Source organism: Xylocopa sonorina, chromosome 1 (assembly GCF_050948175.1).
Source record: "Xylocopa sonorina isolate GNS202 chromosome 1, iyXylSono1_principal, whole genome shotgun sequence".
In the NCBI taxonomy this organism is placed as follows: Eukaryota; Metazoa; Arthropoda; class Insecta; order Hymenoptera; family Apidae; genus Xylocopa; species Xylocopa sonorina.
In genome coordinates this window covers 11,424,879-11,452,469 of record NC_135193.1, presented here as the reverse complement: position 1 = coordinate 11,452,469, position 27,591 = coordinate 11,424,879, and the positions used below count along the sequence as shown (strand labels likewise).

Here is a 27,591-nt window from a genome sequence, read left to right as displayed (position 1 = left end):
TGAACCTCCGCGGCTTCTTTGCTTACTCTTAACTGATGATCGTCACTTTACCAAGCAATTAAAATGTCTCGTACCAGATCGAACTTTCTCTATAAGTAGCTTCGAATTACTGGTAAGTTCTCACAATCCTGCAAATCTTCGAACACAATTTCGAAACAAATACAATGGATATTTTGTCCATCGTGAATCAAGTCTGTTCATTTTCTAATCTCCTCTCGATATTAGTCGTTGATCACTGTACATTTCCGATATGGATGCTCCTCGATCTGGCCATCACCGAGTTCCTCTGCTGTTCCTCCTGGAACTGAACGTCGTCGTCCTTCGGCGGTGCGTTCAAGTTCGTGACAGTCGCCTGAGGGATGGGCGACAGCATTGGTGGGACTCTCCACCAGTCGGTGGTGGGCCATCCAGGTGGTACCAGGTTCCCCCGGAAGTTCAAGTCCGGGAGAACCGGAAGCGGCCTTCATATGACGTGGCTACGATGGCTGCCCAAGTTTGAGCTGGACGAAGTCAGATTTTGAACGGAGAACGCGCTCTCCACCTTCGTTGTCGTAGTTGTCGTCGTGGTTGACGCGCTATTAACCATTTTTTCTGTCTGTTCAGTGGACGAGGAGGAAGAGGACGATGAAAAGCGATCCTGAGACCTGTCTTCTTGGTGCCTATCCACCGAGCTCGAGAACGTGTCGTCCTCCAGCTTCCTGTATCGCGATTCTTCCCTGCTGGAGTCTCTGTCCGACGGAAATCCATCGTCTTCAGGTTTATTGGGGCTCGGGAACGGTTTCTCTTCGAGTTTAGTAGGTAAGTACGGCCTCTTTGGATCTTTGGGCGGACTTGGGCAGCCGCAGTTTGGCTGAAGACAGGTGGCTGTTGATAAGCCTGGCCAGGACATGGTCTGATGGCCGGAGTAAAAGGTGCTGCCTCCGTAGAGGGCTTGGAAGGCCAGGTCCGCGGCTAGTTTGCCGCCGTTGAACTCTTCCCCCAGTTTGTGCTGGATCGGGTAGAGTGGATAGGGGAACGGCGGGAAGAAACGGGGGATCTTGAGGTCCTCGTGGCTCATCAGCGTGTGGTGAGACGGAGGCGCCAGAGGTGGAAGCAGGCCTCTCGATATGTTGCTCAGAGTTTCACCCGAGGACATCAGGGGCGATATCGAGAAGCCGAATTTGTTCTCCTTCTTGACTAAAGATTTTGGCTTCCTACGGGGACGGTACTTGTAATCCGGATGCTCCTTCATGTGGAGAGCTCTAAAAGAAAATGGTTTTTTCTTTGTTAGTAGACACATTTGATGACGGAGAACGAGTAAGAAAAATTAGTTGCTCGTTTAATGTACGTGAATATATATTCTTTTGTACGTGAAATTTTGAGACGCGCATCGTTTCCGCGAATTCGCTGTTAAATTTGCTATCGTCGGGTCAGAGGGGAGACTTCTCTTCGAGCGATTCAGGGGTGGCTTAATTGAATAGTTTTGCTACGGGGAACGCGGTAATTTTCTGAGGGGTTAGAGGCGTAATCCTTGGCACCGCCGGTTAAACGGAAATGACGGAGAGAACCGAAAAGCTATCGCAAATCTTGGAGCTTAATCGAACCACTCGATTAACTAACATGCACGATGATTGAAGAATTATCACATATCAGGTCTGTATCGTCAATCTCCGTTCAGTTAGGTTTATACGCCAATATCTGAGATATATTTGAACAGAATTTTTCTGAAGCTTGACAAGAAGGGAGGCGATGCTTGCGCGCCCTTAGACAATGATTCCATCCTCTATCTACCTTTGGTAATCCAAGGTGTCGCGTTATCACGCGAAGAATCGCGCGAGAGGAGACGAGACACTCGAGAATTCGGTAAACTTTACTCTCGACACCGTTATCCCGTACAAAGGGACGTATTATCGTGGTGCTAGAACACGATACGGGACACCGTGGGTATTTGTAGTAAATATCTTGTACACACACCCGGGGTAGGAGACGGCAGTCGACGGGCGACGCCACGTTTGTGTGCCGGTCTGGGGGGCTGGTAAAAGTGAGGGGCGGAAGGGAAGAGTCAGAGCCCCGTGGTATCTTCGTCGCATAATACTCCATTATGTACCCAAGAGGCGCACAAACGTAGTCCTTATTTATGCTTCGCCTCGCGGAGATAAAAGAAAGCGAGGCGAGATAGGTGTTTCACGGGCGGGAACTCTTTTTTTACGCGCCCAGGGTTTCGCGCGCGCCGGGGGAGAATCATCCCGGAAACGCGACGCACAATACCCGTGCACTCGAATTACTTCGACCATCCACCGCCCAAGGGATTTTGCTTCGCCACGTTTTACTCTCTACGCGCGCGCGCGACTATGCCTCGATTAATGCTTGGTCTCAAATGTTGGGATGCAGCGTATCAAAAGTATCGGCGATGAAGTAACGCGAGATGAAAATTACACGGAAATATTTGTGAAATTGTTATAATTATTAGCTCGTAAGGTACGATGTCACAGTGCTTTAAGATTGTATTGGGAATTTTGCATGTCGACGCTGCGATGGAAACGAACAGCGAGGGGGCAGCGAGGTTGCGAGAATTTTACAGCTCGCGAACTGAAATGAAATCCGAAATTTCGGTTCCTCCCGCGGCGAGAGTGACGCAGCGGAATAATAATTCCGGGACAATGTGTCCCGGCAGATAGCACAAAGCGTAAATCAGCATAAACATCGGTAAAGCCCCGCCGACAATAATTCAGCATAAATGCATAAACATCGGGCGTAATCTTTACAATTCGCTGGGAGCCCTCCACCACCACCATCACCAGCCCGTGTAGTTGTACACCGATGGCGATAGAGTGGTTGCTTGCCGGCGTAGCCAGCGTGGCGCGTCCACCTCGCACACACCACTTCCAACAGCGCGATAAACAACGCGTTATATCATATCGGTGGGCATAAGCCGAGCGGTAGTTGCCGCGAGCGGCCGCCCCGCAACAAGAAACAATAACAATTAGTCACGATTGTCCGCGGATGGCTACGCGAACGTCATTAGTGTAACGATTCGTCATAAATGTCATTGTGCCGCAACGATCGACGGACTTTCGCGGCACCCCCGTCGATCTCCCCGCGATGTAACCGAATGTCTATCCGCGGGTTGTTTGATGACTTCGCGCAAGGATCATTCTCTCCGGTTGCCTTGAAAATTTGTGGTCACGAAACGTACGTGGAAGATCGTAAGATTTCGTTCTGTAGTAGTTCGCGAAAGGGTTGCGAGGGATTGGTTTTATCAACGTTGTTAAAGTTGATGGCGAAGGTTGATTTCGATCGGATCTACGGGGGTTGCGTTACAGTCCTAATAGTAAGTCATGGCATACTCCTGGCCAATAACCCTCGCACGAGGAACCCTGGCTTAACTCGCGAACCCTTTACCACCCTCGGGAGGCAGCATTTTCACTCTCGTCGCCTACCTTCTCGATTTCGTCGACGCGCGAACAAGGAACGGGGTAGACGCACAACGGCGTCGGGAAGCCGACGAGAAAAGAGGGTCGCGGAGGAGGGAATCGTCGGACAGGCAGCAGCAGCGGCAGCGGCACAGCGAACGAACAGCCAACGGTAGGGTGAGAGCCAAAGGTGGCGGCGGGGAGGATAGGGGCCAGCAGAGGAGCCGCGCAAATCCTTTTAAATCCACACAATTGCGACAATGGGGCTTTATTTGTTATCTCGGGGGCCACATTGTGAGTCGCCGTGAACGAACGGACAGATTACGTCGGGCCAGTGACGGCCTTGGCTCCGCTGGAACCCGTACCCGACCAGGAGTGCGGCTCCAGGGGAATATGACTTTTATCGGGCCCTCTCCTCTTTATTTTACGACCCCCCGTCTCCTCCTTCTCCTGGAACCGTTCACCACGAACCAACCCTCGCATTTCTGCACGTACCAGAGTCGTCAGCGACGCTGCCATCCGCCAGAAAAGCGGATTCGCCGTTACACGTCTCTGCCTGAAATTTTCCTCCCGCTCCTCCACCTACGAACCCTGTTTTGCCCCTTCTCGGGGGACGTTTCCATGGGCGAAATGAATATCGAGGCTCACAGTCGGTTTTGTCGGTGCCACCAGGAGTAAGGTGAAATGATTTTTAGTTTCCTTTATTTGGAATAGAAGAGTATGGGGGTGGTTTCGTTTTCGACAGAAAACTTGTTATTATTTTCATTGCAATATATGATATCCATAGAATGTTTATTGTTTGATTTTATTACAGTATATTTTTTTTATCGAACGCGTATTATTTTCAGCGAACAACGAGAACATAATTTTTAATTAAAAAGAGGAGCGAAGAACAATGAAGTACGCTTTGTTTCTCTTTCCCCGCTTTCAAATTTGAGCAGCCCTTTTCAGGCGGAACAATATTTTCCATTCAACAATCGACAGGGGCAATATTCGAATACGCGATAAAAAAAAAATTGAATCGCAACTGACACGGACCATGTGTCAATGGGAAGTGCGATAATTCCTTTAGTCGAGTTCGATCACGGTCATCGATAGAAAAGCGGATTCGATGTTACATTCCGTCGATAGAATTCGCGACCGAGTCGATTGATTCTTCTTTCTTCTATCCTTTCCATTTTTTTTTCATTTTTCCAAAAAACCAGTCCAACAGAGAACGAAACCAAGAAGAAAACGAACACTTGCAGATTGAAAACGAATCGACGGTGACGCGCCTCACGATGAAACGACTTTATTATTCCATTATTTATTTTACGAGCCCCATCGTCGCGACGGCTGATGCTGCACGTTTATACTCAACCCCTGCCGTCTCCTATCAATTCACTATCCCGGCAATTTTTGCTTCGAGGAACCGTGATAGAACTGGATTCTGTCGACAGTTCGCGTATCGTACTTTTCAATTAATTTTCGTCTCACCGTGATGTGCTACCCATTCTTGGCTACATAATTTATTTATTTTTTTTCTTGTTGAAGTTTAGATAAAGATATTAGATTTATAAAATATATAGCAATTGATCTGTCGATTAATTTTTCTCGATACTATGGAGAGAGAGGAAAAAAAGAAAAGAATGTCGTTTGATGGTGAAATCTCTTCGACCCGATCATCGTACGCCAGGCTAAATAAACTCATAACAATGATTAAATATTCAGGGCCGGTAATAAAGAGGCAGTCCCCCTCCACCTCCATAAATACCACTTCGTTCACCCTATTCCACCCCTTGGCTTAGCGTAGCACGCCCTTAGCTTTAGCAACAATGTACCGTATTATGAACTACGAGGCGCCCCTTTCTCGTTTTTCATCCCCCTTCACGGTTATTGCAGATACGGCTCGATGCGATAATTCCGTTCGGCCACTCGTGACTAAAGAGCAATTAGCGCGTAAAGAAAAATCCTCGACGTTGATTGAATATGATACGGGACAAATTTTCAGGGAAAAATTGCTCGCATGTCAAGGGTAATATTTGATATTTGCCAAAACTTGTCAGTCATTTTTTTCAGATAATATTTTTTTATAGAACATATGTCAATACTTTTTTGATGATATTTTCGATTAGTAAAATTAGTAAAATACAGCCAAATGTAAAGTAAATTTTAACTAAAAATTTTTATTTTTGTATAGAGTCGATAAAAATTAGTGCAAGTGTCATTCCTTGTACAATATCTGATGAAAGGAACGTGTCTCTTGGTACTCACCTCAATCTTTTGGCTTCATCGATGAAAGGTCGTTTCTCACTTTCGCTGAGTAGCTTCCATTCGGCGCCAAGCCTTTTCGAAATTTCGGAATTATGCATCTTCGGGTTTTCCTGGGCCATTTTCCGTCGCTGACCGCGTGACCACACCATGAACGCATTCATCGGGCGTTTTATGTGCTCGTTGTGAAGAGTCTTCGACGACATTTCGATCGCTGTACCTCTGAACCTTGAACCTTTGCTTGTTTCCTCTCACAGACTCTTTCCTCAATTACTATACTTTCTCAGAGTCATTGTTTCACGTGATTCTACCAATGTCAAGTCTCGTGTCTCACTGTTCTTATACTTCATCGTCATTGAACCTTTTTAAGATCTTGACGAACATCGCATACACAACACCTTCTCCCTAACCCATACAGCGTTCGATCACGTGCTCGCCAAAGTCAACAATTTCCACATTCTTCCTTCCCAATCGCCAAATCCACAACGTAACCAAAATTCTTGCAACCAAATTCTTCCGATTCCTCAATTGTCAACTTGTCTTTTCAATCTTTCTGTCAGTCACCCAAGCGTCTTCGAAAAGTTCACACGGTTCACCCCAGTTCTCCTACCGCAATGTTAAAACTCCCACGAAGAGGAATACCCTCGCAGCATCTCTCATCCCCTCACCCACTCACAGTCAGCGATCATTCTTCAACGTCGTTTCTCGGCGAACATCTCGAGGGTCATCAAGAACTCGAAACTCCTCCTCGAAGGTTGAATCGTCCCTGCTCGAATCAATTACAAACCCGATCCGTCTCGCGTGGCGGCGAACAAGATGTAACAGCACCGACACGAGCACCGTGGGCAGCGGTATGATTGATACCGTGACGAGGACTGGCAAGGATCCGTCAGGACCTCTCTGGACGTCGTGTCTGGGATGAGCCAGGGAGGAATCAGGAGCACGGTGTGCGGCACGGAGTCCCGTGGGACGCGGGGGAGACAAGGATCGACCAACCAGGAATGCTCCTTCTCTCCCACCACGGACCATGGCTAATGGACACCCACGATTGGCTCCTTCGCCGACATGGCGGACAGGAGGATATAGGCACGTTCAACAGGTGGAGGTGTGCTGTCTTCCTCGTCTCTCTTCGTTCCTCTTGACCGCGGTTTCTCTTTCGCACCACCGTCGTCAGCCAGCCAGCCGTGCCACGACTCCTCTCTCTCTCTCTCTCCGTCTCTCTTTCTCCCTGTGTCTGTTACGCAGATTATCGTACTAACGCTTTTCTGACCTTCTTTTTGGGTCGCCGTCGATGGTCAGCTTGCGTCCGACCGACATCGACGCTTTGCGCGGAGACAATCGACTGGGATTGACTTTGCAGCGTTAAGTAGAATAGGTCAGCCGTTAGGCAGACGCGGTGTCGTGCAGGCATTCGTCAGTGGAGGATCTAAGAAAACGATTTTTGGGCACTGAGATAGTGTTGTAAGGTTGCATTTTTGTGGAAAGTAATCAGAAAGTAATCAGAGATGTTGCACAAAATATGTTGATGGAGAACTATTGGAAGTCCATGACGGTGTATTTTGAAAAATTGTGAAAGTTCGTATATAGAGTGTAAAGTATAATCAGATGATGCTTCGGATGACTATGTTTTATATATAAGTATTTACTTCGGGATAAAATTTAATTAAAGAAAGACTGTATCATCAGCAATTGTCCAACAAACTGACGAATCTTGTATCAGAATTTTTTCCAACGTCATCGACACCCTCATTAATATACCATCATATTCTCGCTACAGTCGCACGATGAAACGGTGAACTTTTTCTCGCTTTGTTCGCCCGTTGTACAGGCGGTGAGCGAGCGGGGCCACTTCTCGAAATAAATGTTATCAGTGCCGGCAATGTCTTTTGCCCGGGTGAAGCGGCCGCAGGGGGAACACGAGCCACGACCGCGGTTGAAGACGTCTCACCAGTGATAAGACGATAAAGAGAGGTGGTAGAGGAACGAGACAAGAGGGCTGTGTGTGTTAGTGGTAACATCTCAGCGAATTCCAACTTCCATAAAGAAGCGGCTGTACGGCTGGTGCCATCGAATTTCCGGAAGGTACCGAAATATTCATCTGTCGGTGCGAAGAAGGGGTATCTGTGTCAGACGGGAGGATAGTCGACAAGAAAATGAAATAATGAGAGGCGTGGGGGAAGAGAAAAGTCGATCTTTAAATATCATTTTAACCATTTTCATTATTTCGTTCTATTTGAAGATTTCTTCGAGCCAGTATTTACATTTAATCCCACATTTACTTTCCTCCTTTCAGTCGAGAGAAGTGATTACTAATTTAATCTAAGGATAGGAATAATTAATAGTATTCTGTATTCCATTGTGACGTGTAATGGGAATGATCGGAGATTAGAAAGAAACGTGCTGTGAAATTCAGCTGCGAACAGATGGAAAGGAATGAATGGCAGTGGGAAAGCGAGGAACTGCTTCACGAGGGTTCAGATTATCGAAGGCAATCAGTTATTTGTTCTGTTATTAACTCGATCATAAATTCGCTACACGACGGAGAATGAATGAACCGCCACGCTCGGCTGTCACTCGTGTCGGCGTTTCTTTATCACCCCTCGTTACACATTCCCCGTCATTCGCAGGGCGTGAACGCGATTTTTATCGGTCATCGACGAGAAGAAAGGACCTCGAAACGGGGAACCGTGCCTCTTTTCATACCCGACGTTGTACGAAACCCTTATCTGTACACTGACACTTTCAATTAGTCCCTATCTCTGGCAAACATCGTGCCTCCCTTTTTTTGCGGAATGTTTCGTTACGGAATTAGGGAACTTAGTATACAGTAGCCACAACAAATATTTGTAAACCTTAATATTTACTTTTACATTCCTGTTGGGCAATAAATTTTAAGTAGAAGATCAAGAAACTTGATTGCTTGAAGAAAAATAGTACGCGATGCGACGAATATTTCAATATATCTTGGAAAATAAGAAATTATCGAAGAGAATAGAGTCTAGCTAAGTAAAAGAGTACAGACAAACACATCGTTTGCCTAAAAATTCAATACCTTTCCGAACACAAGAAATCAACGAAGCCTCCCAAAAGGGCCAACACCAAAAAGGAAAGAATCGTCTACATTGGTGGGGGGATGTTAAGTGACTTTTTCACGTCCGCGTCCCCTCTCTCGATTCCGATGATAGCGAAGGCACGATGGAGAATTTCTCTATCAGCCGCCGTTCTCTTTCCATCCGTCTCGCCTTCCGACGCCGTCTCGATCGCTCTTCCGCCCTGTGGGGTGGCACGCGACCGCTGATTATACCATTCATCGCGCACCGCGGTCCGAAAGAGGGTTGCAAGCGGACTCGTAAACGTCGCACCATCGAACCTACACCCGCTTCTCTGTTTCGCCCCTTTGAATCGTGCGCCCACTTTGGTCCCGGCGACTACTACGGCCCTGAATGCTCCCTCATCAATGAAACAATCTGGCTTCTCGGTGGCCCGTCGCCGACGGCTCCTTAATTTCGGGATACCTCCGTCGCGGAGGCCCTTTTCTCCCTTTTCCAGGGAAACCTTCCTCCGATTCTTCGATCAATTACCAAGTGTTTGTGTTTGTCCGATTTCGACGTTCATTTCGACCATTATAGTCGGTGATACTAGATCTAATGGGGTGGTCGATGGGGTAAGGGATGCGAAGGAGTGTGAGGTTCAGATGTAGATGAGTCTGATTGAGAATTATTCTTTCATTCTCGCAGATATTTTATAAAACTTTCAGTGGTTCAGCCAAATAACCTTTATCCCATGCACGCGTTAGCAAATCGTGCTGACATTTACCCCGTCTGAGCAAATTGTCCTTGGTTGGCGACGCGAGGTAGCTGCAGAGCGTCGAAAAGAACGCGTGATAGGGACAAAAGGTTTGCGAGGCATCATCGCTGCGATTGCTGAAGCGACAACAAAACGGTGGCCCGCGACGCCGAATGGTAAGAGGCACGGAGGGGTGCGCTCGCACGGCGAAGGGGCGGAGAGGGATGGGTGCGTCGAAAAGCTCGCTGATTACTCCATTGTCGAGCCGGTTGTTTCAGTTAATCGCCACGCCTCGTGGCGTTTTGTTGTGCTTTTATCGCGTCGCTCTGTGTCGACCAGTCGCAACTGCACCCACCCGGATACACGAAAGGGTGCATCCTGATATTCAAGGAAGCGGCGCGAGACGTCGCGAGATTCTTCGACGCTAGGACAGTCGACTTCAAGTAAAATCGACACGTGTAATTATTTTTCTTCATCCAATTAGGAATGATTCAAATTTCGTTCGAACGTCTCTCAATAAGAATATTAATACAGTCGGTAGTACAATAATATTCAAATATGCAGTTTATTATACTTTCACGAAGCTCTCCAGATACACCACACAACGTGTACTTACAGTTCATAATTCAACCCCTCTCGTTTCTACCCACTCGAATTAACTTGAACACAACTCAAGCCCTTCGCTAATCCATCTACCCCACCATCATTAATTCTCATCTATAATATTAAAAATTTACCCCCAGCATTGAACGTTGATAGCTATTTAACAATCTCCCTGGTACATGAATTTTTACCCTCTGCAATGTTGAGAAACGTATCGTTCCTTCCTCGATCGCGAGGAGAACTGGACCTCTCTGACGCGCGAGAGCAGTGTCGCGAGGATCGGAAAGATAAAAGAGCGAGCCGCGAAAGGGCGTTCCCCGTAAACGAGACTCGATTGTCCGTATCGCGCGCGCACCAGCGTTCCTCGAGGCAACCCTCCCCCGGGAAAATCGAATTCCACTTTGTTTGGTCGAATATGTACGCGGCGTATTCGGTATTCAGCGCGTCGCCGCACGGTCAGGCGTCGCCGTATCAAAATAGAGCGGGCGCCGCGCTACAGTAACTTATTCGGTCGAACAAAATCGCGTGGAAGGGTAGTATTTTATGGAGTCCCGTTCGGGGTTATACAGGATGAATACATCGACCGGTGGCGGGGGCCAGCCTGGCCGTATGTGACCCGAATGTATCATAAACGCGGCTTACCGGCGCGGGGGTGAGCCACCCCCGTCCGCGCGACGACACGCACGTATACTAATCTCACCGTTTGGTTTAGATCCGATCCTTCCACGTCCTTTGATATTCTCCCGCTATACGGAATCACGTTTTCGGATCGCGATAGCCGGTGGTTAGTTACCTTGGGTTTGGGTTTGCTGGTTCGTGGGAGGTCCTCTTTAAGGGAGGTCGTCGTCGCCGCGCGTGGCTTCGAATGTCGGCGTTCGTGAGAATATCAGCATATATCGATGGATTAATGGGTTCGACGGATTTCGATTGTGAAATCGAGAGGAGACAATGCGCACACGAATATCGCGGATGAACGGATCAATTGGTAATAGTTGACGTAACAACGTTCAATGGTAGGGGGTGAAAGATTCAGCTTCTTGTTAATAAACTTTAGAATATCGTTCATTAGTTATACTGTTAGTAAGGTAACTGCATTCGTGCGAACACACGAAACACGTAAAACCTTCCTATCGTTACGTTCTCTAATCTTCGCCCGAGCAAATGTCCATCAAGAAAGTCCACCGCATTATCGCAGCATCGCCTACCTCAATACCGTCTGCCTCACCTACCAAGGCTCGCCTACCAATCTCGTCCCGTTTTCACAGGCGTACAAACAAAACGAGCCACCGTTATCAGTCTCTCCCCCGCGTCTAGCGTCGCATCCACGAAAAGAAGACACGATTTCGACGGGAACGTTCAGGTTTACGATCGCGTTATCACCGGGGCCGACTGCAGCCCTTTCTTGAGGCGATTCCACCGGCAACAAAATTCTATTCACGCTGGCCCATCCCGGCTTGGATGGCCGACATTCTGCTGACAACGTTCACGGGTGATAGATAACCCGCGGGACGGGCGAAACGTACGAGTATCGCGCCGCGGGATTATCAATCATAATCGGAAAATAATTATCCGCGGCCGACGAGTGCCCGTGCTAGGCGGTCGAATGGAAGGCAGGCTTGTCCGGACGGTAAACCGGCACCTGAATCGCCGTTAATTGTGAGGAATGGTCCCGCGTCCGTCGAGAGGTGCCGTCGATCGCTGATTCGACAGACGATACACGTACACCGCGTGTCTGCACGCGGTTCGAGTGGGCTCGTTCGATATCAAACATCGAAGACGACCCCACGCGGGTGGGACTCGCGAGGCTGTCGTGCAAATCGCGTACGAACCGTCGCATGGAAAAATGTATGGAATTACGAAGAATTCGATAGATGGGAGAATTAATTTCTGAATTAAAACAATACTTTTCCATATACTCTTCCACGCACCCCATCAATCTTCCAACCGATCGCAACGCGCGTCCTCCTCGATCGACATCCTCCGTGAAACCTCAGACACGAAGTTCCTCTGTCGTCATCGATTACACAATAACGTCTCGTTACCGCGAGACGAGCTGCGACGGAATCCTTCGAAAGGGTCGAATTCCTTCGGCACTGGTCGAGGTCTATCGTGGCGTGTGTCCAAGAAACGCTCGAGGCCATCGTTCATTGTTGCCAGGACTCGGTGTGACAACGCGCGCGGAACGTACGTGGCTGGACGCGGGAAATAAACGACACGGCCGTGGACGAGGGAACGATTAAACGTCCGTCCGACGTCCGTCAATATCGACGGCCAAGGCCCACGAAGACGAGCACCCAGAGATTGGCCCAAGGTTTTGCACGCGACCAGCAAAGATATCCGCGCGGCCAATACCGGACAATGCTCGACTGTCGGCATTATGGGGGACATTGTTGCGGCTCTGTTGCCTCGGGTATACAAGCTGCAATATCGTGGTCATCTCTGTCGGACGCGTCTCTGTTCCACCTCACGTGTCTCGCACCCTTCGCGAAGGGCTGCTTGGACGGGGTTAGGATGTGCTTGGAAAAACGCGGACTTGTTCCTGGCGACGCATCATTTTGTTGCTGGCACTGTATCGTCTTTGAAATGCTTTGAGAGTGGAGTTATCGTAGCGACAATAATTTTTAACATTACAAATTATTCTTCACATTTAGCGTTCGTTGCTTTATTTCATAGATACTAGTTGTCTCTTCGATCGTAGAATACTCTGCCACGTCTTATCTTCAGTTATCGTAACCGTTCGATACTTTAAGACTCGCCTCTTTGCAGCATAACGAATGATATCGATTGTCAGCTATATTATAAGTAGAAACAGATACGATGAACACTAGATTGAGAGATTTCGTATGGGGAGGGTTGATTGAAAGTTCGATTGAAATCGAGAACAGCAAGGGAGCAACGTTTCCCAGGATGCTTGTTACACAATGCTAATCTGCTTTTGTTAATTCTACGAAAGTTCGTTGAAAATAGATCGGTTAATTGGCTCTATCGCGGTTACGTTCGAGCGTACATACGCACGCGGCTGGTAGCGGATTGTTCGATGGGAATCTTTTCGCCGGGGCTCGTGAATAAGCCCTTTATCTACCGTGACCCTGGTACACGCATTATGCGCCAGCGAGAAGTGGGTGTCTGTGACTGGTTCGCCGCGACAACGGCCCTTTTTCCAATTATCGATTCGATCGGCCCTTTCTCCTTCCTGACTCCGCGCGCGCCCCGCAAAAAAGGATGCCACAATGCCCGAAAATATACATTACATTCACGCGGGATCGTCCCTTGGTTACCGGCCGCACAATAAAATTGAAATTAAACCCGTGATACATTGTTCCCGGTTGCAGAACGGTACGAATTTCCCCGCGACTCGACGCGTTCAATGGCGAGGCGGTTGAATGGCCAATTAAATCGAAAAAAAACTGGGCATTCCGCGCGAAACACTGGCCTCTTTTTTTTTCTATAGCGCAACCCTTTTATTCGATTCGAGTGTTTCTAAGCGTTCGTGATTTACTTTGTTATTTTTTTATACTAACTCTTTTTTTGCACCGCTGCGCGAGAAATGTCGAATGCGCTTTTCATCGTTCGTCTTTGGAAACGTTATCATAAGCATCGATATCGCAAATTGCGTATTTTGTAACGAATATAAAGAATAGAACAGTATTGTATAAACATTGAACACACTTGGTGATATTCGAAAATATTTGAAGCAGCGACAATAATGGCGGTCACGTAGGAACTCCTGAAAACTCTTCCGTCCCCGGGTTGGCTCCGGCTCGTAATCGTCGTTCCTTCCCTTCGCCTTGGTCTTGTGTAATCGATTTGCGGAAGTGCCGATAAGTAAAAACGTTATCGTGAGTCCTTCTGTGGGAAAGATAAACGGCCGAGCAGCTTGTCTTTCTTTCTTATAAAAAGAACCGAGGTAAAGGACGACCGTCGTGAACCGTCGCGTTATTTCCGTGAACACACGTTTCGATCGCGGCCTCTTATCTAAACTTTCGAATAATCGACAAGAATGAATCATTTTCGATATAAAACATAAAACTACCTCCTCTTTCGATTCAACGTATCGCGTTCGTTTCGAGGAAAATTGACGATCTATCTTAATCCACGAGAGAAGTAACCCACGTAGTCGAAGGGGGCAAACGTCGGACACGAATAGTCTGTAATACAATTAACGAACGAGATGAAAAAGTGAAAATCATCGTGATATTACGTTGTCGAGGGATCGTAAGTTTCGTTCGTTCCCAAACGTCACGCGTACAATCCAGTTACAGGCCATTGCGATTATCAGAGCGTCGTTAAACGGAACCGGTGCCGTTCACGAGGTTCTAATATAGTTTCACGCAACATTTGTATGCCGATGGTTTTTCTGATTCGTCAGCGAAGGGCATTGTTAGTGGCTGCCAGTCTGGTAACGCAGCCACTGAATGCTCGCAAACGAGAAGGATCTTTAATATTAGTTAGCAGAAGGGTAAACAATCGATCTAACAACCGCAGCTCGACCAGCGTTCGCGATCGAGTTCCTTCGTGGGCGTGAAAGGGTGAAAAAGCGCGCTCGCCTCACTTTCCGTCAGGGCTATTCGTTCTCCTTCGTCAGGCTGACAATCGAGAAATGAAAGTTACATAAAAGTGATCGGCTCTTAACGCGCGCAACGTTCGAACGGAGGGGTGAAACGCCGTTGGCAGGGGTGCAAATGAACGCAATCAACCTTTTGCTGCTGCTTTCCTGCTCGTTCTCTTCGATACTTCGCGTAGTCGTTCCGCTTCGAGGAGTTTCAGATGCTGATCAGATACATTCATCTATTAAATCGAGTTTGCGCATTTTGTGCGTTGATTAGCGCTCTTAATAGTGATAATTCGTTTCGATGCTCGTGCCAAGGCATACTGAACCGATGTTATTGATTACCTTGGATAAAGTGATTGAATAGGTACGTTTAATGATATTAATTACAGGTTTTGTACCCGCACACTTGCGTTTATTAAACAATTATTATATCCTTAAAAGGAACAAGCTATCCGAATACCAACACGTGATAATTTGGCGTTAGTTCGTCAAGGGAGTACCAAGGATTTCGCTGGTCCTCGTCGTTTTCGTTATTCCATCTTGTTCCATCCTCATTGTCCTCCTTCTTCCAGCTCTCGTCGCGTCAATTCGGCAAATCTCTCTCAACCGATTCTCATCGGAATCCCACGGCTTTCATTCGTCGAGAATAACGCGTTCCTTTGCCTCCGCGGTAAGCCGTCCGCGTTATCCGCGAGACTTCCTTTTTCCCCGAGATACGGGGAGACAATTTTATATTATTGCATTATATTCCGCGGGGATGGTTCCGTGAAAATTGGCTCTTCCGGGGATTACCGTATTATCCGCCGTACAAGTGGCCCTTTACAGTGGATATACCGCTTGGCGGACGTCCGGTTAGAGAAGTTCATTCACGGGTTAACGCTGATTGAGGAACGAGCGAACTTTCTTTTTTTTTTTATTTTGATGGATAGTTGATTTTGCTTTTAGTAGCAATTCACGTGTGCGATATGAGTATATATATGTGTAATGTAAAAAAGCTGTCGCAATTAATTGTCAACCATTAGCTTCGTTATTCGTATCGGTTGAGAATAAAGTTGTTTATCGATCGTAATATGATTATTACACGATCGAGGTGGAATTTATAGAGTCGACGTCGTGTGATAATGCGCGACGATCGATGGCGCAGATTTTAATCAGGGATGGAATTATAAATGCGTTTAACACGAGGCTCCGAGTGATTATGGGGACGTGACAGGTTTATAGCCAATTATAACGGGGATCGTTGCCACGATCCGTGCCGAATTCGAAAATGAAAATGGTGTTCATGAATCGTTCAACAATCTGCGGAATAAGGAGGCTCGCAATTAACTTGCCGGGGAACGCGCGAAAGCGAACGTCTACGACAGCTCCATTTCCGTTATCCTCGTTGAGACCTTAACTTACGATAACGCTTAAGCTTAAGCAGGAGAATCTGTCTTATTACAATCTATGCGAGCGATAATTGCATCCAGAATTCTTTCGAACCGTTCGCCAAACGGAAGAAAAAACGATGATTTCAAATGATAATATTCTATCTCAGCGGAAGATTAGTAAGACTGTGTCGAAAGAAATACGATGTAGAATTGTAAGAAAGAGAAGAAGAAATCAAGTCAGCCTAGAATTCGATGGAATACGAATGTCATTGCTCGAGTCGCGTTTCTGCATCTTATTTTGCTAAATCGAGAAGGAACATTCGAATCTAGCTTAGGAAATAACGGGGGAAAAAAGGGATGAGAGCGTAGCAGAGGGCGCAAAGAAAGGGACGGGGTTCGCTGGTACGGTGGTAGATAAAGTCGGCAAATCGAACTGGAGAAACTGGCTGCTCGTAAATGCCGCGGCAGAATGGTACCGCGTTGCGGAAATGAAGTAAATCGGTAGATACGATGCAGGAACATTAGAGTCACTATCTAACAGCGAGACGTTTAGGAATTACCAGACAGTCATTTATCACATGGCGACGCGCTTTCGAGTTATTACCTCTCGTAAACTTAGGAATTAGTTGCCTCGCGAACAGAACTTCTCGCATCGTGCACAGTGTTTCTTAGATACGCTTTCGTTTTGTGGATTAAAAAATAAACCGCACGATTCGTTTATCTCGTTGCTTTCTGCACAGGAAAAATGAGGAATGAACGAACATTTGTTTCGACCAAATTTTCATTTCAACATCTTCATACTTTTAAAACGGGACCAACTTGCTGCTCTTCCTTCCACCTCATTCCTCCGGTTGTTTAAAAGTGTTCCCGCAATTTTTCCAGGAACACTACAGTTTTCTGTCAGGAATTAATATTGTTGATCGAGAAGCCTTCGCAATACCGACGAAAGTAAAATTATCGACCACGCTTTTGATATGAAATCCCGTAAGATGATAGGACCATTTTCTACTTCGTTCGAGCTTGTTGCTCGTCGCTTACTGTTACCGACGAACCTAACTCTGGGTGCCTTCCAACGGTTACCAACAGCGAATAAACTGGACGAAATCGATAGCAACCCCTACGAACCATCCCTGTTTAAGAATAAAAGTGATTACAGCTGTAACATTTTCTAAAATTCTATTGTGCAAAAATCTGCAATGTGACGACGGATGACTGCAATAAATTAATCGATAACGCTTTGAAAGCTCTCTCCAAATATGAACAAGTTTATACAGGTACCATAAAAAAAAATACTACACAGAATGAGCGGTCTGTATTCAAGTAAAACAGCGTAAGAGACAAAGGAGGGAAAAGTTGTCGGATTCGAAGCGAAGACAAAAAGCCAATCAAAACGCGCGAGCGTTGCGCAAACGGGAACAAAAACCGGTCGAAACCGGTGGCTTCGTTCGTGCATTAATTGTAATACCACAATCGCGGCAATTTACAACATAACGAATCGGCTGCGTTTCGCTAAATCGGGCAAATTAAAGGGGGGGCCCGTGAAATCATATTTTATTACTGTTCGTTCCCCGTTTTTCCATCGGCTGTCATCGAACAGGCCAGACCACCGTGTCAGTGTGTCGACGCGCATAATTGGCTCGTTATATTAATTGAATCTCATTATACGATCGGCGGGGAATAACTCCGCGGGCCGCGAGATGAAACGAGCGAAACGCGTGGCACGTCGTGGCCGAAAAAAAGGTTTCGCGGCCGTTTGCCGACGCGGCGATTCAAAAAACGCAGATAATTCAACCGGCACAAAACGGCGCAGATTGCTCTGAAAATATTTTTTCGCGCGTCCACCCGAAACAACGAGCGCAGCCCGGGTTTCACGCCGGGATTCAGCCGCTAATTAAAACCGATTTCGAGCCGTGTTGTTCAGAAATACGGATCGTCGATGGTGCGATCGTTTCGATTCACTCTGTTGCCGGTGACATTTCCGTTCTCTCTTCACCCTTTCGTTTTTTACGAAACATTATATTGGCCAAGCACTTTTGACGAGGCGTGAACTTGTATCTCGTTTCGTTTCTCCTTAATGCAAGCCATTCAATTGCTGGCAGACTCTGTGGTTACCTATTGGAATAAAGAGTGATAAAGGGGTGGTAAAGGGGTGCATTTGAGAATGGGAGCTGAGGTTTGTCAATTTTTCGACCTATCGTCTTCTTTATTCCATCAGAATACGATGATTCAACGATACAGACACTCTGCTCGAATAAGTCGTGTAAGAACGAACATTAGTTATAAATAGTTCACTGCGTGACAGTGAAGTGGCGTACCGATAGAACATAATAATTCACTGAGGACCAGAAACGAAAAAATGTCGCGCGTAATATTGAATTTACACGGAGTGACACTGCGTGAGTTAAGTCGAACAGCGTCCAAGTGCGAGCATTTTCCGGTTTTCAATTTAACAATCGAGCCGGGGGTCCCGAAACGACGTGTGAGAAAGGTTCGCGTGAACGCGCGTGAACTGTTAAAACCGCGACGCGCCATTCTCTCTGGTTCCCTCCGTCCCTCCCGTTCTCGTCGAATGCAACGTGCCACCTTCGAGCGTTTTCTCGAAATTGATTTATGCCCCTGACAGCCGACGCGTCTATTGTGCCCGTCGGCCTCTGTCGTTGTCCATTCAAACAAATTGACCACCGTCGGACCGGCCGCGCGCATTGTCGCCTCATTGAACAATCCGCGGGGCGAAAAGGGAGAAAAATGGCGATGCGCGCTGGCCAGATGCGGGGAAAGGTCGCAGAGTCGTGTTGGGCAAAGGTCGTCTCCGTGGGTCTCGCTGGAGTCTGTCTTACGGCGGATCTTTTCGCTAGAGGAGCTCGTAAATCTTCGACGCTGGCCAGATTGTGCGTTGCGATGGGCGACGCCGGTAGCTTTTCTCCGGGGGACAGCTTTCAAACAGATTTGGGTAGTGTTTGTGTTTGATATTGCTACTTATGCGTTCGCTGTTCGACGTTATTGTGGAAGGGCAGTGGCTCCAAAGACTACATATTTTATACACCGGTTCATCGATCCTTTGCAATTCGATAAATACCTTTGTGTGAAGCGAAAAGAGATGCTTCTCGTAACCACTGTACTTCTACGTAGGACATGCGATTTCCTTGAAGATCCAGGGTCCATTAGGTTTTCTAAATAATTTCTAGTATTATGTATATGATTTACAAATAATTTTTCTATGATTCATTATTTCTGTTTAATAATACAAAGCCTAGGAATAATCAGTGGAACTATTCGAGAGAGAAAAAGAGGTGACCATTCCGGGACACACTAACAAGAATGGAGCGGCATTAAGTTCGATTTCGAGCGACGAACCGCAGGAATCGCGTCCAATTCTCGCTCTTAATTAGCGGAACGTGATTAAAACCGACGTGACGCGGCAGCACGCGTTTTTTCCCGGTGTGGACGCCGGCCGTCCACCATTCTCTTCCAAACGAGCGGACCTGGAACGGTGGTTTTTGTCTCCCGGTCGCGAGGAACGTTATTCCGGAGGGCCAGTTTCAGCCGGGTCTCCGATTGGACGGCGCAGCTGACGGAAACAAGAAGAAAAGCACCCGATGTCGACCGCCCAGCGTGGCCAAACGACGCGCGCCAAGTGATTCTCCTTGCACGTGGCCGATGGTCGCCATATTGGTCCCTTACAGGACTCTTGCAACTATCGACCGTGAAAAAAAGCCCTGTTCGACCGTGAAATCGCGAAACATTACGTAATTTCCATTTTTCTTCCCTTTCCAGTAAAAAAAACCACGAAATCCTTTCAAGAGTGCTGTTGGATAATTAGTTACACAACTCCAATTTAGACTCGAACGACGAATTAATCTCTGACACATCGTCGCGATCGTAAACTCGACCTACTATCCAAAATTTTATGTCTCGAGAGCGATCCTACATCTCTGAAGCAGTTCCCGAAGCATCGAAGTTTAATGGAACATTGTGCGAATACATTATCGTAGTCGAGAAGTGGAACGATTCTAAACGGTGGCGACATTAACGAGAAATATCCTTTCAAATTCACCACCCTTTGTGCCTCCCCGTTCTCCACTCGTCCACCCCCGCCGGTATCGAGTAATTCGTGTCTATTATCGAAACAATAGCGGTGAAACTCGCGATACCAATCCCTTTCCCGCGTTTCTTGCACTTGGACTTTCTTCCACTTGAAATTTTCCATCCACCTTCGATCCTCCCCCTCTCCACGGGGAAGTACTTACATAGTAGATCCTTCACCCTTCGACTTTTTCCCGTTACACTTCTCCCTACCCGATCTTCACTCCTTTCCCGTGCCCAGTTTTCCTCCCACCAGTCCCACCTCTCCCATTCTCTCCGCCTCTGGTTCTTCCAGGCTTCGAATCGGTCCAGCTCTTTCTTCCCTGGTCGCTGGTGACTTCCTCCCTTTAGTCGCCGAGGCCGGCGTCTTTTTCTTTCCCCGAGCTGCCTCAAGAGAACCTCTACAAAAGAACATCGCGGCGGAGTCAAGATGGCGGGCGGGCAGGAGAGGGACAGATCCACGTCCGTGGGTACAGCGACGGAGAAACGGCACCTTCGTCCCTCCGCTCGTCTCGGTCTCGCCCTCGCCGTCTCTCTTCGTCCACGTCCCCCTTTTCCCTTCAGAGTAACCTTCACCTCCTCCGCCTGGGCAGGAGCATTGTTGCCACGAGCAGGAGAGACAAAATGAACCCGATTGTTAGTCCGGGAGGCATCATAATGAACGCCCATTCACTGTGAGACACCAAATGAGCTCCCGCGTCTTGTCCCGCGGCTTTGTCCACGATACTTTTAATTCTCTGCTACCCCCTTTGTCTTTCTCCCGGGTAGAAGAGCTCCTGGGCTCGACCTGCTATTTTCTTTCTTCCACCGCCCCGCATCCCTGTTAATATGTCCCACTGCTCTGTGTCTCGGCGACTCTGCCTTTTCCATCGTCTTCCCCGCCGTTCGTTTCGTCTTCTCCTGCGCTTTTCTTCCAATCCTTACTATTTTCCCCCGTTTCGAATCGAGTTCGGACCCGATACGACGGTTGGTTATATAGTGCTTGTCGTTTCTCCCGTTTCTCTCATCGATTGGGGACACAGAACGGCGAGTTTATTGCTCACCTTCATTGCTACTGATTTCCGAGCGCCGCTTCGAGTCGACTTGTCAGAGTTCCTTTGAATTTTTCGGCCGGTTTTTGTCGCGACGGTGTGCGCGGTTGTTCCGTGGCTCCCGGTGGGAATACTTCGGGTAATTCTTCATCGATTGACGGGGGATTGGAGTTCGAGTTTGTCTGGGACGAGATCTCTGGTCGTGGAGAGCACACAGAGTCTTGCTTCACGCGTGTTTGTACCTTATTTCGTTAACAGCTTTGTGTCTATTGTAGATATCCGCTCTTTTCATGACACACGTAACAAGACGTCCAACTTTCCAAAATCTGCGAAGTACACAGATACACGTTTACTACGAACATTCTCCACGAATGTTTTCAAGTGTCGAATCGAGCCTTAAAGTAGGTCCCATGTTACTCCGAGGGGCACTCTACGTAATTATTTTTCACACGGCTGGGGAACATCTCGCGAACCTTTTCCAACTTGAGCCCCAATTCCATCCCCCGAAAATATAACGTCGAACGAAAAGAACACCGAGTCCCATCTCCTTCGCGGGTTTACCTTCTATTTGTACACGTCGCCATTGTGGCCGCGTTTGTCGCCCGGTTTTCTGGCTTGCTTCTTGGCACGAGTGTGTGCGTGTGCGCCCGCGAAAGGAGAATGAAAATATTATTGTTCGATCCGCGCGCGCGTCATGCATAAATGCATCGATCGCGGATGCCTCCGACTCCCTCTCGTTCTCTCGCCTCCTTCGTCGGGTCTCGCGGCGGAGCCCAGCACCAGGCGGCTGTACAAACAACGATACCCATAATGTTCGAGTTACAAGCAACGGATTAGTAACCGTGCTGCTCTGTCTCGCGCGTGCATACTCGTTTCTTTCCGCGCGTTTCGTCCCCGTCGGATGCCATCTTCCACGGAGCGCGTCCGCCGATTGGAAATCGGGAGTGCGCGAAAGAAGCCGCGTCACGAGGATCATCCTCGAGGATCGAGGTCCTCGTCGCGCTCGACGGACGTGATCGAGTGTATTAAATTCATATCGCAGAGGGTAGTTGTGGAGAGGCGAGCAGTGGGTGGTTGTTTTTTGAAGGGAAACATTCTAAGAGGTAGCTTAATTTTATCGTAAATACAAAGTATACGAAATAGCGAAACTTAAGCTATCTTGGTAACATAATATTCCCTTAATATCAAATTAGAGAGACGCAGGCACGCACAGGTAAACAACCCCCTAGCGCACTCTATCTTCCCCTACCCCAAATTGCACCCTGCCTTAAAACCAAAAAAAAAGAGAGAAAGGAAAGAGAAGAAAGAATGGAACGAACCTTGAATGCAACGTGCGTTCCGTTTCATCAGCCCTTGCATGTTGGGCCACGAACTCGATTGACACGGAGGAAGGGAAAAAAAGTGTCATGAATCGAAAAGTTTTCGACGATGCCACCGTAGGAAGGGACGTTTCCCTATGCCTACGTTACGAGCGACGGGTACCGTGGCTAATCGCGTAAAATCGTATCGAAAGTGATCGATACAGGGTCAATGCAGTCTCGAATGACCGTGGATTACCTTCACCCTGTCTCCTCCTCTCGTCCTCCTCGACGAATGATAAAAGACACGGCTGCGAGGAGACGCACGGGGGGAGAGACTGGGACCTCAACAAATTGACATTGTTCCCACAATAGCTAATAAATTGTTTTTCACGGTGCGCCTTTTATACGACGCGCACAAAGGTGTGCGGAGCTGTTCATGGCTCATCGGTTTCCCCGTTGCTTCGTAGCTTCAGGGTCTCCATTCTGTGACACTGGTGTTTATGCTTAATGGTGGTTTCTGGATGGCTGTAGTCTCGAGCGAGGAACATTTGTAATTCTGCAGTTCGCTGACGAATGTAACGTTCAAAAAAAATTCTTATTGGAAATCCTGGGGGGATGATTGGGGTGAGAATCGTCTCAATTTTTCGTCACTCGCGCTACAAAAAGATAAACGAACTCGTGAGATATGAAATTCTACTTTAGGAACGAGTCACGTCAATTCGCCAGAGTAACAAAACTTCTGCCCAATAAGTGTTCGAATCAGCGTTGAACGTAGCCTTCGTCGCGCAGCAATCATCAGTCGAGGCAGTTTCAGTCAGATTGCAATGACACTGCACACCTCCCGTTTTCCATACACCCTGACAATTCTTGAAACTTCCATACGACCTCGTCGAGCTCACTCATGCGCCCGTTATATCCACCCATCCCCAAATCAAGATCCTCGCTAACAACGAACCATCGCAATCATCTCGACCAAGTGAACGCGGCGTAATCCGCGCGCGGAGACCCAATACGCGCGCTGTCCGCTCGAAATCCTGGCTTCGTCATTTCGCCAATTAACTGTTCGCGGGTCGATTCGAGCGTCGTCTGAGCTCGTCGTCGGCGGAATCTCGACGCGGAAAGAACAACGCGACAACGTCTGATCGCGTAATCGCCTCGCAGGCGAAATTACACCGCAATCCGCGCGATTTCACGGGCCAACGATCGCCGGTGATTCTCGCGTCGCATCCGTCGAGTTACTCTCTTTTATGCCTCGAATGAGACGCGAGAGGGTGGTTGGGGTTTCGGGCCGGAGGAAGACGAAAGGAAGCGTTGAGAAGAGAAACGAAAAAACCGGTGTCCAACCGGCGAAAATGTGTAGTCACGTTGTTATATTGGCTGGTAGCTGTCTCGCGCGCGAGCGGTCGCGCGCGAGAACGCGGGAGAGCTCGTAGGCACCGCGTCGCGCCGCTTCTATAGCGTGATTAATTCTATTTACCTGCGGCTGGTGCACCGGCGGATACGCCCGTGGTATAATTTATCAGTTTGTCGGGCCTCATTGTCGCCCGTACGGCTCGTTGCTAATAGTCGGCCATTCAGGAATCGAGGGAAGCCATCTATTCTTATTACGACCGCCGTTGTCCAAAGGCCCAAGACACCGGTGTTTGCTCCACCTCCCCTTCCGTGCCGTTTCTTTTACCGTTCTGACTGTTTCGTGGCCGCCCTGTCTGTAGTTTCTATACTACAACCTTCCGTTCATCTTCGATAAGCCTTTCGATTTTGATGGAATCGCCAAAAGTATTCTCGTTTCATTCGGAATGTTTCTAACTTAATAAACGTAGAGAGAAACGTGTTACCTTGCGACGCTACGACGAAACGGAAGAGGCGTTGAAAAATTTCGTACAAGATTAATCTCCTCGTATCACAGCGTTCCCTATGAATATTCCCGGTGATAAATGCGGGAGAATTTTTTCACGTTAATACGCATTGTGTCGAGTGTGAACAGAATGGATAAATATCCCCTGGAACCTAGCTAAGAGTCGATCAACCGTGAGTATCGATTTGTATCGATACCCATCGACCCCCTCGCGTCTACCCAGGTATTAACAATGGTCCGGGCTAATGACTACCGGAGACAAGGGGTGACATCGTCCGAAACTCCCCATCTGTTTCAGTCACTAAATCTTCCCATGGTCATACGCGCGCGTCCTAATCGATTATGGGCTTCTGTTTATGGGGTAAGTGCCGGCAATAGGAGTCGAAACGTCCCCCCAATGCGAGGCTGTGCCTGGTAGCTTACCGTTTCCGGTGGAAACGCATCTGACTCGCAAGGGTTGAAATCGACGCTGCGTTTTTCTTCTGTTCTTTTGAGAATTGTTCGCAACGTAACGTCTCTAATTAATAAATTTTAATATTCTGAAGGAAGTGGTAACCATTTATCGTACGATCCCACCGGCACGTCCAAACAGACCGCTTAGTTGGTCCTCCTGCGCGCCACCCTCTCGGTCCTGGCATTCTTTCTCACGGATTTCTGATTGGAAGCAACGAAGCGTGTCGCGGGAGACACGGAGAATATGATTTAAGACGCGACTCGTTCGGGCGAATAGAAAAGCACCGGCGAAGGACGAGCGGCGAGGATGACCGTGCAGAACCGATCGCGAGGAGAGGATGAAGAGACGATGACGAGATGGAAAGCCGGCTTAATGAAGAATTCGGCGCACTCCTGCAGCCCAGGTGCTGATCAAAGAATCACTGAATCGATTTATCCCTGAATCGATCTAATCATCGGAGTCGGCTCGCCGTAGACGGAGGTTGAAACCCTGATTAACGTGGGTGAGCATAATGCCCGCTTATTGCCCCTGGTAATTACATATTGCGACAGCATCGTGTTTCGTTAACCCCTCTTCGGACATCTCCTCTCTCGCGGGCGACTATCTTTAATTTTTTAATCGTGAATTGCTATACGAATAATAATAATGCTTAGTCTTCGGGTAAAGTAAAAAATTGAACAGAACTAACTTTCAATAAATGATTCAAAGGAATATCGCTAAGAAATCAAAGACGAAAATGGTCGTCCCCCCGACAAACCGATCGAATCAGTCGTCCCGTATATACCCATTCGTTCCACGGGTAATCGCACTTTTATACGCGACGTATCCTTGATCTGCATAAAATCACCGCATGTGGGTCGCCCCAGAAGCCACCGAGCATTGTCCATGAAAAATTACCGAAACACGCGACACAGTCCATTCTTCTTCCCTGGAACCGCTGTATCCGCGTACTTATAATGGAACGATCCTCCTCGACCACCCTCCGCGCTCGTCGCTCACATTTTTCCATCTTTTTCACCGCTTGTTCCCGTCTTCCCTTCCCTCTGTCTCGCTCCGTCCAACGTTCGCCCCGGCGCAAACGTTTCTCTACGGCCAACGCGGTAATTTATCACCGCTCATAACAAGGAGCCGTAAGTTTGTACATATTTCAGTCTTGCAACCACCCCCAACCTTCCTTGTCAACCACCCCCGGCTCTTTCTCTTTCCCGTTCCTTCATCCCCTCCACTATTAACCCCGTCTCTCCTTTCGTATCGCGTCGACAAAGAGAACGCCGGGCAGAGGAACGAAGACACGGGGACGGGGGATGACAGAGAACGCAGGGGTGGGTTGGGACGCGGTGGAAGGGAAAATCTGGGACGAGAGGGACGCAGAGGGTGGCGCGAGCAAAGACGTTATTATTTATACGCGGCATTATATATCAGCCGGAGAGTCGCTCGAATATTGTTCAAGACGTCCCGCGCATACATTACGGAGCCGGGAAGGGTGAAAGCCACCCTGCTCCCGGCTTTTATTACCGCGACCACTTATTTGTTAACATAATATACACATTACGGGGCGGCGGCAGCACGCGCCAATCCCTGACTTTCGACTTGTTCGGGACTCGACTGTCGAGGATACGCAATCGTAACCGGCGAGGGGGCTTGGAAGGGGTGGCTTTTAGACACGGTGGACGATTTTTTGCGAATTCGTGCCCACCCACGAGGAGTTTCTTGGCCACCGTGAAGCACGTTGAACAGCCACTTACTGCAGGGGGTGGTTGCAAGCCCTTTACGGTATTATTGTGCTCTGATCGTTCGTGTGTTTCTAATGGGAGCACAGCCAGGGCCCTCCGCGGAAAAGGAGGATTTCATTTCTGCTCCCTTTAATTGCACCTGAGAGGCGTTCGAGGGCTTTCTTTCTGTTACCCCCTTACGTTCGCCGTGTTCTGTTGGTTTTTGTCGAGTTTTGTTGATCTTGTAACGGTAAATATGGCCATTGTACCGATACGCAGGCTGGATATTTTTTTTTTTTAAGATAAATGTGTCAATCGGCTGTGATCGTCGTACAGCAGGAACGATGGCTGTAAGAACGGTAAGAAGTGAGCCTCTGAAAATTGATTCCGAGTTCTTTACGGATGTCAAGTACCATTATCCAAGATTAGTAGCTTATTCGCTCGGGGCAATAAGGTAGGATACTCTCGTATACGCTGAATTATCATCCTAAGTCTGAGTATCTAAACCCAGACGACTATAACTTACATTATAATGCTGGCTCAGCTGATCATCCTCCCCGTATTACCAACTGAAACGCGCTACCAGCACTAATAAATCGCCAATAATACACCTGTTCTATTATCTCCGAGGAAACTGGTTCCAAACTTGGCGTGTACAACAATTTACGACAGTAACTGCTACTTAAGATCCTAAATACTGGTACTTACTTAACTCAAAGAATCTGCTACTCTAATAATTTCTCTCGGAACATTTGCTCGCTCTACAAACGACAAAGAGAAACCTTGACCAACGAGTCATTGTTCCCCTTATTATTCAGATCAGTTATCTCGTTATTATTCAGGAATTTATTATCAGAGTAACCGTGTATCCGTCCGAGAATCACAAGCCCTTCCTTTTTATCCATTACAGGCTACAGCAAATACGGTTAAACGAGCGAACCGTAGATGGACAGACGTTCTCCGGGTAACGAGATTACCGCCCGAAGTGGCTGTTTCTCGCACTGGCCGGCATTCATCCGTAATATTGCCCATAATATACTTCCACCCTCTTAAACGGGCACGGTTCAGGCCACAAAGCGGCTTATCCGCGGCTTTGCCTTTCAGCCAGGAATCTCGAGAGCGCCTACATTCCGGGGATAGCCGTGTGTATACACCGTTCCACTTTTCAAGGGGTCCACCACTCGCGTGCCCGGGTCAGTGTT

At 47.9% G+C, this 27,591-nt stretch overlaps 1 protein-coding gene across 2 annotated transcripts; it reads right to left on the bottom strand.

The window, feature by feature from the left end:
• Positions 1 to 181: 181 nt before the first annotated feature.
• LOC143430706 (uncharacterized) lies at positions 182 to 27,194 on the bottom strand. 2 transcript variants are annotated; one of them, XM_076907099.1, is made up of 3 exons: positions 27,178 to 27,194; positions 5,646 to 5,924; positions 182 to 1,241 (listed from the first exon to the last, which is right to left on the bottom strand). In XM_076907099.1, the coding sequence occupies exons 2-3, from the start codon at positions 5,846 to 5,848 to the stop codon at positions 464 to 466; spliced, it is 981 nt and encodes a 326-aa protein (XP_076763214.1). In that variant the 5' UTR covers positions 5,849 to 5,924; positions 27,178 to 27,194; the 3' UTR covers positions 182 to 463. The 2 variants fall into 2 exon arrangements, with proteins under 2 accessions (XP_076763214.1, XP_076763205.1); XM_076907090.1 differs by lacking the exon at positions 27,178 to 27,194 and having other exon boundaries at positions 5,646 to 6,542.
• Between the last annotated feature and the right edge of the window lie 397 nt (positions 27,195 to 27,591).